Source organism: Seriola dumerili, unplaced genomic scaffold, assembly GCF_002260705.1.
Source record: "Seriola dumerili isolate Sdu_G_001 unplaced genomic scaffold, Sdu_1.0 BDQW01000866.1, whole genome shotgun sequence".
NCBI classification, from domain to species: Eukaryota; Metazoa; Chordata; class Actinopteri; order Carangiformes; family Carangidae; genus Seriola; species Seriola dumerili.
In genome coordinates, this window is record NW_019175121.1 from 176,632 (window position 1) to 188,388 (window position 11,757).

The following is an 11,757-nucleotide window of genomic DNA, read 5'->3' on the forward strand; positions in this document are numbered from 1 at the left end:
GTGGAGTAATGGAGGTTAAATAAAGCTCCCACCTCAGTAGTTTTATCAGTCAGCGGTGGCATTACACATAGTCAGATGTCTTGTGTTTCTATTTGTGGGACGAGTGAAGAGTGTGAGGGGAATGTTCGAGAAAAGATGAACACTTAGCAGCTGGATGAGCTTATCGCAGAGACCTTTCAGAGCTCCCGCTGGAACAATCCAGCAGTCAGCAGCGTTAGTGTTTGTGCAGAGAGCAGTAAACCTATTGGAGGTGTCCACTGTCTGAGTCCCTGATTTAGAGAGCTGCAGCTGCAAGGTCTGGTATTGGCCTAAGAGCTTTGGCTGTATCACAACAGGCCGACCACAACTGAAATTCAGACCACGATCTCCGGCCAAAACAGAAGAAGAGGAGGGGAAACTCCACTGGCTGTCAAACCCAAAGAGCAGCTATTCAACTACTAAAACATGAGAGAAAGGTTGAAAGGGTGAAATGTGAGTGACTGCTGACAGAAGGTGGTCAGCCTAGGCTAAAGTGTAAAAAAAAGAAGAGGAGCAGCAGGAGGATGAAGAGTAAGAAGAGTAAAAGATGTTATGAGGGAAAAGAAGAAACGAGGCCTGGTCGACAACAGGGCAGTTGATAAGAGCGAATGAGACACAGAAACGTGGAGGGACGGAGGGGAAACGGCACAGAGGTGTTAAATCGCTCTGCATGTCAGAACTGTGAGGTTCTGCTGGTCCACCATGACACTCTCTCTCTCTCCCTCTCTCTCTCTCTCCCTCTCTCTCTCTCTCTCTCTCTCTCTCTCCTCCTGCTCCTCCTCCTCCTCAGTATCCTCCAGGTATGTCTCAGCAGGTGTTGTTGTTCTTCTCGAAGCTGTTGTCTCAGGTGCAGAAACCTTTGCTTCACCTGGTGAATGTCTACAGACCTGTACAGGTAAACACTTGTTCACACAGGCTCATTTACATGTAGACACGCCCCCAAGATGCCAAATATAGTTACACTTTCTGTAGGAAGGTCCTGCAGTAGTAATGTAGAGTTAAATGATGACATTTAATATCCAAAAGGTCAAAGGTCATCGTCACTGTGACGTCATCATGTTCTGGTCATTATTCAACACTGTAACTGAGGAGGAGACTGTGATGTGTTCTGTAACCTGATTGGTTGATGGAGGAGCTGATTCTAGTTTTACCTTCAGTCAATTAATCAGTTGATTGATAATAATTGATAATTGATCAGTTGTTCACTTTTCAATCCTCAAATATTTACTGTTTTTACCTTTTCGACTAATGATGACATCACAGGCTTCAGCCCCTCCCCTCTGACAACAGCTGATAAAGCTCAGTTAGGTTTAATTGTAGAAATGAATGATGATGTCACTGTGACATCACCTCTGTTCCGCCCCTCTCAGAAGCTGATTCGTCTCTGTGCACTTCCTGGTTCCCAAACGGAGAAGGAGGAAGCTCAGTTCCTATTGGTCGTCTGCTCCAGAGTCAAACAGGATCCGCACATGCTCAGATATGTCTTAGAGGTAACCAGCAGCTAACCAATTAAACCAGTTTAACCAGCCTCACTTACTGTCCACCAGCTAACTTCATTAACTACATCTGACATGCAACATCAGATGAGTTTCACTAACTAATAACCAACAGTGTCTACTAATCAGCTTCACTAAAGATTTACATTTTACCAGTTTACTTACTCTTTACTTACCAACTTCAGTAATTTAACATGTCTCGATGTTCCATAAGTTTAGTAACTTTAAATTTAATAACTAACTTTAGTAGTTCAGTGTTAACTAACCAACGCTTTACTACTACCCAGTCTTATCTACCAACTGTTGACTTTTAACTTTTAACTTTTAATGTCAATTAAATGATTATTAAACTGTTTACTAGTCATCACAGTCTTAATTGAGCAGCTTCACTTACTAACTAACCTGTATCTGGTCACCTGTTGATGGTTAATCAATCAGCTGACTGGAATCTGCAGCAGTTCATCTGACCACCTGTTCAAACTTGTTGGTGTGTCATCAGATTCTGGACCAACCAGCAGCCAGGACTCCAGCTTCTGACCAATCACAGCTCGACACACAGGTGTCCAATCAGAGGACAGAGACACCAGCGTCCTCCAGCCAATCAGATTCATCAGGCTCCAGTCCTGTCCAATCAGAGAGCAGTCTGCTGTTGGCTCTGCTGCAGCTCACCAAGGATAAGGTCAGTTAACTACCTATAACTAGTCCAGCAGACAGGTCACTAATACAGGAATCAATCTTTACACCTGTACTCAATCAGTGATTATTGATTATCTGTATAATAACCAGGTCACATGACCTCTCTCCTCAGAGGGGCGGAGTCAGTCTGAAAGCCTATGAAAGCCTCCTGCTGCTCTCTGGACTCCAGTCTGGATCCTCAGGGGAGGTTCTGTCAGATCAGACCCAGCTGGGAGAGCTGCTGACTGGGAGGCTGACGAAGCTTTACTCCCTGCTGCCTCTGGAGAGTCTGGATCCTGGACAGGTGCAGAGCTGGCCCCAGACACCATGGAGGTAACACACACACACACACACACACACACAACACACACTGACACCAAACACACACACACACACACCACTGACACAAACAACACACACCACACACACACACCACCACTGACACAAACACACACACACACACACACTGACACACACCAAACACACACACACACACACACTGCAACACACAACACACACACACTCACACACATACACACACACACACACACATCACACACTGACACACAAAACACACACAACACACACACTGACACCAAACACACACACACACACACTGACACCAAACACACACACACACACACACTGCAGTGTCTCTCTCTGTTCAGTTCTCAGTTCTCTCGCTGCAGCTCTGATCTCAGGTCAGAGTCTCCTGCTTCTGATCACATGACCAACTTCTTCTCCTGGTTTGACTTCCTGGATCACCTGATAAGAGAGGCCCCACAGGTACACACACCTGCTCACTGTGACACCACACACCTGCTCACTGTGTTCAGTTATGACTTAAAATAAATATCTGACTCTTTGTGTGTGTGTGTGTGTGTGGGTGTGTGTGTGTGTGTGTGTTTGGTGTCAGTGTGTGTGTGTGTGTGTTTGGTGTCAGTGTGTGTGTGTGTGTGTTTGGTGTCAGTGTGTGTGTGTGTGTGTGTGTGTGTGTGTGAACAGGTGTTGTCAGTGAAGTTATCTCAGTGTGTTCATCAGTTGTGGTTGGTGGATGTTCTTCAGCCTCAGCTGCTGAACACGTAAGTTTAATCTCATCTTCGTCGTCTTCATCATCATCATCGTCATCATGTGATCCAGGTGTTGTCCTGTCTGATGTCCAGGTGTGAACAGGTGGTCCTGGTCTCCACTTCCGTCCTCTGTGCTGCTGTCAGACTGGTCCAGTCCTCCTCTCTGTTGGATCAGCTGGTCCACTTCCTGTTGAGGACACACCCCCTGACACACCTGCTGCTGCAGCGCTGTGACCACATCTCAGACCAGGTGAGTCCAGGCACAGTAGTGATGAGGGACGGGGAGACGGGTAGGTGAGGATAAAGGAGAGACGCTCAGTGTCCAGCTTATTAGGAACGCCTGTCTGAGGCTGGTCCATCTCGTCATGTGACCACGCCCCCTGTGTGTCCTCAGATCAGCATGGCGTCCCTGTCTCTGGTAGAGGAGTTACTACAGAAGCCTCACAGGGACATTTTGGAGGTCCTGGTGTTGAGTTATCTGCGGGGGCGGGCTTACCTGTCTCCATCAGCTGCAGGTGTGGACGACAGACACACAGAGAGCAACGAGGACAGCGAGTGAGTCCGTCACATCTGTATCACATCTGCATCACTCCTGAACCTCACCTGTGTTCACCTGGTTCTCTGTTTGTCTCTGATGCTTCCTGTCTGGTTCTCAGTGACTGTAGACCAGTTCAGTCCTTAAACTTGGTTCCTCAGAGAACCTTAGAGAACGTCAGAGACAGAGCAGCAGGTCCAACAGATAAATCAATCCATGTTTACTGATGTTTCTGTTCTGAGACGTTTTCATTAACAAGATTCTGTGTGTGTGTGTGTGTGTGTGTGTCAGGGATCTGGAGGAGGATCCCTTCTTCTCTGACAGCTTGTTCTCAGACAGTCAGCTCCTTCCTCCTCCTCCTCCTCCTCCTCCCCTCCCCCCCTCTGCTCCTCTTCCCTCTGGGCTGGGATCAACTGCTGATGTCATCAACAGGTAACAGGACCAGGAGTGTTTACGTGGTCTCAGATCACCACCTGAGTCCTGGTCCTCAGACAGACTCAGTGTCCACAGAAGCACCTGCACAGCTGACTGATTAAAACATGAGAAGATGATAAGGTTCACTTATTGATCTGGTATCAATAAAGATTCAACTGGATGGTTTATTAGAGACGATATCTCACTCTGTTACAGAATACAGAAACAGAGTGAAACTGATTGAACAGAGTGGAGCATCTTTTAGCACACAAACAATCTTTGATTGACTCCAGCTTGAGCTGCAGAGTTCAGTCAGAGACGGATAGTGACATCACATCCTGACATCATAATCATCATCATCACCTGTAGTTTAATGTCAGTCAGAAAAATGATCATTTGTAAATTCATTCATTCATCACACTGCTGATTAATGTGTGTGTGTGTGTGTGTGTGTGTAGTTTCCTGTGTTTGGTTCCTGTTCAGGTTCGATCAGCTCAGCTGCTGCAGGAGGGAGGATACGAGTCATATGTTCATGATGCTCACACACTGGTCAGAGCACACACACACACACACACACACACACACACACACACACACACACACACACACACACACACACACACACACACACACACACACACACACATCAGAGAGCACCTCAGTTTACATTAGAGCTGAAACCATCAGTTGATCAATAGATCAATAATCTCATTGTTTCATAGTGAAAAACTCTAAATGTGATCAGATGGTAAATTAGAGAACTTCCTGTTTGAAGTGTCAGTCATTGCGTCATCATGACGATTGACACACAAATGATTGATCTGCAGATTAATCAATAATGTTCCAGAGACCTGATCCTGATTCAGACCCAGATCCAGAGTCTGGACCCTCCAACAGTCCTCAGTATAACAGGCTCCTCCCCCTCCTTCAGGTGACCGACTGCCAGTCTCTCTCTCAGTCGTGGGATTGGCCACCCAGTCTTCCTCCCTCCTCCTCCTCAGGTGAGGGGGAGGAGTTCTCCGAGGGTCATCTGTTCAAAGTTCTGTTTGACCGACTGGGACGCATCCTGGAGCAGGTACACACACCTGTCTGACCCCCTAACCACCTGTCTGACCCCTAACCACCTGTCTGTCTGACCCCAAACCACCTGTCGTACCCCTAACCACCTGTCTGTCTGACCCCAAACCACCTGTCGTACCCCTAACCACCTGTCTGTCTGACTCCAAACCAGGTGACTCAGTGACTCACCTGCAGCAGATGTGTGTGTGTGATGACTCACCTGCAGCAGGTGTACCTATCTGTTTCCAGCCGTACGAGTTGAACCTGCAGCTGACGGCGGTTCTGTCCAGACTGTCGGCCTTCAACCATCCACTGCTGCATGAGTACCTGCTCAACCCCTACATACACCTGTCTCACTGCTCCAGGTCACTCTTCTCCGTCCTCATTAGGGTAAGACAGAGAGACAGACAGGTATCTATCAGAGCTGTCAGGTATCAGCCTGTCTGTCTGAGTCATCTGGCTTTTATTGTGAAAAGTAATGTATACTCACCTGTCTGTCTGTCTGTCTGTCTCATCTGTCTACCTGTCTGTCTGTGTGTCTCTCAGGTGATGGGAGACTTGATGCAGAGGATCCAACAGATTTCCAGTCTGACGGACAGACTGTTGAACACTAGGAGACGCCTGCTGGGACTGAGCCACAACACTGGGTAACTACCTGTCTGTGTGCCTCTCTACCTGTCTGTCTGTTTGTCTGCTTGTCTGTCTGTCTGCCTACCTGTCTGTCTCGCTACCTGTCTATCTGACCTCCAGTCCTCTGAACCTTTACCTGAGTTTACCTGTGGGCGTGTCCTCAGGCTGGAGTACCTGACCCTGCTGAGGGGGGTCATTGTCCTGGAGGAGTTCTGTAAAGAGCTTGCCGCCATTGTCTTCGTCAAACTGCCCCTAGACCAGCAGTGACTCACCTGGACCAGAACAGATTCACCTGGACCAGCTAGACAGGTACTTCTGACAAACCTGGGGCTGGTATACACTGACCGCTACAGCTGACACAGGTGGACTAGGCAGTTTGGTACAGGTTCACCTGGCAGTCCTGCTGCACCTGGAACAGACAGGAAGTGGACTCACTATCTAAGATAAGACGCATCTTTATATCTTTATTGATCGATGTTGTGGTCTTCAGACCTGAATTGGAACCTGCAGGACCCTGAACAGGTCACTATCATCAGGGTTCAACTGTGACATCACTGTGTATTTCTTTATTCTAGTTGGATTGTACTGTGTCTCTGGTGAGAGAGCAGAGAGATTCATGTGATACAGACTCTGTAGACCTCCACCAAGACCAGACAGTCCTGCACGTCTGCCAGGTCCAGATCCACATCTGGATCCAGATCCAGATCCAGATGTGGATCTCAACATGTCTGAGTTTTTACCTCAAATCCAAACAAACTGACAAAGTGTTTAATATGTGATGAAAGCTTCTGGCTCCGCCTCTCTAACCGAATCAGAACCAACAGTTTCTACTCTGGACCAGGATCCATCCCACAGACAGACAGACAGACAGACAGGTGAAAACATGAGCTCTGTGATGGAGGTGATGAGTAAATAAATATGACCCCTCCCCCACAGTCTCAGGTGTGGGCGGTACCTTCCTTCTCACCTGCTGACCATGTGGACATCCATCTGCTTTTATGAATATTGAGCCCAGAAATCTGATTGGATAAAATCTTGCTGTAACAGAAGTCCTTTCCATCAGGTACTGATACTGAAACCTGGTCTGAGGGGGGTCACATGACCACATGTCACTGATGATGGCATCATCATTATTAAGTTTCTACTGTTTTTAGTCCAACACACTAAGATTATTTAAATATTTAAGTGCAATTCAACTGGTTTAGTCCAAAGATGGATGAATGATGATGGATGGATGGATGGATGATGATGGATGGATGGATGGATGGATGGATGGATGGATGGAGATGGATGGATGGATGGATGGATGGATGGATGGGTGAATGATGATGGATGAGAATGGATGGATGGATGGATGAATGATGATGGATGTGATGATGGATGGATGGATAGATGATGATGGATGGATGGATGAATGATGATGGATGATGAATGATGATGATAGATGTAGGGATGACTGATGATGGATGCGATGGATGGACTGAGATGATGGATGAATGGATGATGGATGTGATGTTTATGGATGGATGGATGGATGGATGAATGACTGATATGGATGGATGGAGGTGGATGATGAGTGAATGAGTGATGGATGGAGTGGATGGATGGGATGATGGATGATGGATGGATGTGATGTGATAGTGAGATGAATATGATGATGGATGGATGGATGATGGATGGTGGATATGGTGTGATGGATGATGAATGAGGATGATGATGGATGAATGATGATGATGATGATGGATGGATGGATGGATGATGGATGAATGTGATGATGGAGTGGATGGATGGATGGATGGTGATGATGGATGGTGGATGGATGGATGAATGATGTAAATGGATGGATGGATGGATGGATGGATGATGTGATGATGGATGGATGGGATGATTGATGGATGGATGGATGGATGGATAGGATGATGTGGATGGATGGATGAATGATGATGGATGGATGGATGTGAGCTCAGTGTGTCAATAGTTCTGATAAACATGATGTTTGTTTGTTGTTGATTTTCAGTCAAACAGACGTTTGACTTCTTTAAATTCCTGCCGTCAGAAACTTTTCTCTTTATTCAATCCATCAAACTTTATTTTGATTGGTTCAAAGTGCCTTTCAGTCTGAGCAGGAAAATGTATTTATGTTCAGTGAGTAAAGAGAACACTAAATGACAATAATATTTAGAATTATAATGATAATAATAATAATGATAATCACAAGAGAAATGACAAACAGTGAATGAAGCTTGTTCTTCAGACTCTGCTGTGTCACTTTAAATCCTTTGATCCACATCAGTGACAGTTTGAATGTTTGAATCTGCTGGAGTTTTAAATAAAGTTCTGACAGTTTGAACAAAGTCTGAACCTTTTGTCCAGATTGAACTGAATCTGTTTTTGTGTTGAGCTTCACACCTGATCGTGACCTGAGTGGTGATTGGCTGAATTTACTTTTCACTGGTTATCAGTTTTTATATTTTCATTGACTCATGTCTGAACTGGGTATTGGTCTTTTTTTAGACCAGTTCAGCTGTGGTGCTGGTTTGACTGGTGTTACTGGTTCCTACGGTGTTGAATGAATCTGCTTGTTTTTATTTACATTTACATTGTTTTTAATTAAATTTGGTCTGAAAAAAAAATGAAATGTAAAAACAGTTTGTGACTCTTCATGCTTCATACTCTTGATTTTCTTCATCGACGCTGGAATGGATGAGTTTTACACACTGATACTGTCAATAATCGATCAATAATCCCTTCATGTGTTCAGTGTTTGAGTCTGTAAAGTTTCTGCAGCGCCTCCTGGTGCTTCAGCCCTGCATCAACACAACAACAACAACACAACAACTCAGAGGACAAAAGGTAACAATAATAAAAGTCTTAAACACCTGGATGTGTTGGGGTTACAGATGTGAGTACAGGTGATGTAATAGATTACTTTATAATTTGTTGCTTTTATACTTATTAACTTTAGAGTCTCATTATGTGTCCATCATATTTTAAGATTTATTATTCAGTTATTTAGTAAATAAACACACCAGGACAGATGCAGACATGATGACCAGTAAATAAAACCATGTTCAGATCAATGACAGCTATTGATCAGTGCTGATAGAAGCTCTGCAGTTAAATTCATCGATGACTTCTGTAACAGTGAATCCTCATTAGCTCTAAATTAAATTTTATGATTCCAGTATCGGAGGATGTGCGATTCATTTTTGATTTACTAGCTACACTTCAGCTTTTATTCTGAAGGTGTGCACCGGATGCGTGTGTATGTGTGTTTGGAGTGTTGCGGGCTGGTCCCTCCCTGCAGCGGAGCAGAGAGGAAGAGGAGGAGGAGCGGGAGCTGAAGGTCACAGCTGGAGGACCGTCATCACCGCGATCACCGATACTGATAATGATTATCGATTGACTGGTCGGATTCCTCAGCTGCACGAGGAGCAGTGGCCCGCCGTGAGACAGACGATCAGCTGCTGCATCCCCGTCTGTCTGTCTGTCTGTCTATCTGCTGCCTGTCTGTCCGCCTCCATCACCAGCCTCCACCTGTCTCTCCGCCCGTCGCTCCGCCATGGGGAACCGGGGGATGGAGGAGCTGATCCCGCTGGTGAACCGGCTCCAGGACGCCTTCTCCTCCATCGGCCAGAACGCCAGTCTCGACCTGCCGCAGATCGCAGTGGTGGGCGGGCAGAGCGCCGGGAAGAGCTCGGTGCTGGAGAACTTCGTGGGCAAGTGAGTGTACCTGTCTGTCTTTCCACCTGTCTATCTGACTACCTGTCTGTCTGTCTGCCTGCCTGCCGGTTATACATTATTATTAAATTACATTATTAAATCACATTACATTACGGTACATTGCATTACATTAGATGTATTATGTTTTGTATTGTACAGTATATTATTTTAGATCACATACATTACAGAACATTACATTATAGTACATTATTGTACATTAAATTACAATATTATATATCATACATTTTATTATTATACATTATTATATATTAAATTACATTACATTAGTTCATATTACATGACATAATTATACATGAGATTACAGGACATGAAACATATATGTGTGCGTTTAATAAAAAGCCCTTCCTTCAGACTGAAGAATCTTCAAAGATTTGATTGAAATTTTAACTTTATTTTTGTTAGATTTTGTGTTTCTCATTGATGAACTAGTTTAATATTTTTTCTATGTCCTATATTTAATGTTTTTTTGGTTCCCATATTATTTGTTCTGTTCAGCATTTTTTATTTAGAGAAGTGTTATATTCATAAATTGATATTGTTATTATACTCTGAGAGTATCAGGCAGAAAATCACTGTAAAAACTTTATTGATGAAGTTGTTTTAGACAATAACAATCAAATATAAATTAGAAATGACACACGTAGCAAAGTTAATAATAAACTATTAAAGATATGACATCACAGTTCTAAGACACAGACCTCCATTGTCATAGCAACAATAATAATCACTTGGTTGAACTCGTGGATAAAACAAACATTGATTATTGGTTTGTAAACACACAGCGGCCTCAACCTGACATGTGTCACCTGACAGCCTCCAATCCTGCTTACATCATCACAATGGCCACTAGAGGGCGCCGTCATTCTGCCTGACGACCTGAAGCTCCTGAGTTTAGTTCTTCTTCTGTGATTAAAAACTGATTCTTCAGTTTGTTCTTCCACAGAACGAAACTTTGAAGCTAACTAACTTAGCATGTGATTTATTTTCACTTCCTGAAAAACATTCAACTGTCAAATAATGTAGTGACAGATTTAATAATATGAACAGAGTCAGACTTCATCTTCACCAGAGTCTTTGATGATGTCATAAAATAATCAGAGTAAGAGACTTCGACTGGAAACATGACAAACTGTTACTGTGACATCAGACTGTTCCTCTGTGACATCAGAGTTTTAATCTGTGACATCAAACTGATGTCCAATCATCTCACTGATCTGAACTGACCTCAAACTGACCCAGGACCAGCTGTGATTGATCCAGTCTGGTCCTGTGATCTGGATCAGACCGTCTCCTCAGAACGACTCTCATTAAACTACATTGTCTTTTTGAGGTAAACATCAGTTCCTGTGTGTGTGTTCAGTGTGTGTGTTCAGTGTGTGTGTGTGTGCAGTGTGTGTGCAGTGTGTGTGTTCAGTGTGTGTGTGTGTGTGTGCAGTGTGTGTGTTCAGTGTGTGTGTGCAGTGTGTGTGTGCAGTGTGTGTGTTCAGTGTGTGTGTGTTCAGTGTGTGTGTGCAGTGTGTGTGTTCAGTGTGTGTGTGCAGTGTGTGTGTGCAGTGTGTGTGTGCAGTGTGTGTGTTCAGTGTGTGTGTGCAGTGTGTGTGTGCAGTGTGTGTGTTCAGTGTCGGGCTGGTCCTTACCTAATCAGAGAGATGGTTTTGGACTTGAGTGCATCCAGGTCTGAAGAGTCGATGATGTTGATTGGCTCTCTGATTAAAGCTGAGACACGATTGGCTGAATATTTTTATCTTCCTCCTCACCCCTGAGGATGAAGAGGGTCGCTCTCTCTCTCTCCCTCTCTCACTCCCCCCTCCCTCTCTCTCCTCTCATTGGTTGGTGTTGGTCATGTGACTCAAAAGGGTTCTGGTTGAAGCAGCATCGCATGACAATAAGAGCGTGATGTGTGTGTTAGTGTGTGTGTAGGTGGAGAGCTACAGTGTCTGAATCCCCCACAGTTAGCACTCTCTCTCTCTCTCTCTCTCTCTCTCTCTCTCTCTCTCTCTCTGTCTCTCTGTCTCTCTCTCTCTCTGTCTCTCTGTCTCTCTCTCTCTCTGTCTCTCTGTCTCTCTCTCTGTCTCTCTCTCTCTCTGTCTCTCTCTCTCTCTGTCTCTCTCTCTCT

At 44.7% G+C, this 11,757-nt stretch overlaps 2 protein-coding genes across 4 annotated transcripts in view; both read left to right on the top strand.

The window, feature by feature from the left end:
- LOC111237449 (protein FAM160B2-like) overlaps nucleotides 1–7,176 on the top strand; it is an 8,816-nt gene extending 1,640 nt beyond the window's left edge. Inside the window, exons 5-18 of the mRNA XM_022766550.1 lie at nucleotides 809–913; nucleotides 1,389–1,508; nucleotides 2,014–2,193; nucleotides 2,323–2,522; nucleotides 2,858–2,975; nucleotides 3,195–3,271; nucleotides 3,353–3,509; nucleotides 3,654–3,814; nucleotides 4,086–4,226; nucleotides 4,667–4,757; nucleotides 5,140–5,283; nucleotides 5,517–5,657; nucleotides 5,814–5,914; nucleotides 6,062–7,176. Coding sequence (XP_022622271.1) covers nucleotides 809–913; nucleotides 1,389–1,508; nucleotides 2,014–2,193; nucleotides 2,323–2,522; nucleotides 2,858–2,975; nucleotides 3,195–3,271; nucleotides 3,353–3,509; nucleotides 3,654–3,814; nucleotides 4,086–4,226; nucleotides 4,667–4,757; nucleotides 5,140–5,283; nucleotides 5,517–5,657; nucleotides 5,814–5,914; nucleotides 6,062–6,164 — 1,839 coding nt within the window. The 3' untranslated portion in view covers nucleotides 6,165–7,176. The remainder of the gene's footprint in view (nucleotides 1–808; nucleotides 914–1,388; nucleotides 1,509–2,013; nucleotides 2,194–2,322; nucleotides 2,523–2,857; nucleotides 2,976–3,194; nucleotides 3,272–3,352; nucleotides 3,510–3,653; nucleotides 3,815–4,085; nucleotides 4,227–4,666; nucleotides 4,758–5,139; nucleotides 5,284–5,516; nucleotides 5,658–5,813; nucleotides 5,915–6,061) is intronic.
- A 2,054-nt stretch (nucleotides 7,177–9,230) lies between these two features.
- Nucleotides 9,231–11,757, top strand: part of LOC111237442 (dynamin-1-like) — a 19,553-nt gene continuing 17,026 nt past the window's right edge. For all 3 annotated transcript variants that reach the window (XM_022766534.1, XM_022766532.1, XM_022766533.1), the window contains exon 1: nucleotides 9,231–9,620. In XM_022766534.1, coding sequence (XP_022622255.1) covers nucleotides 9,460–9,620 — 161 coding nt within the window. In that variant the 5' untranslated portion in view covers nucleotides 9,231–9,459. The remainder of the gene's footprint in view (nucleotides 9,621–11,757) is intronic.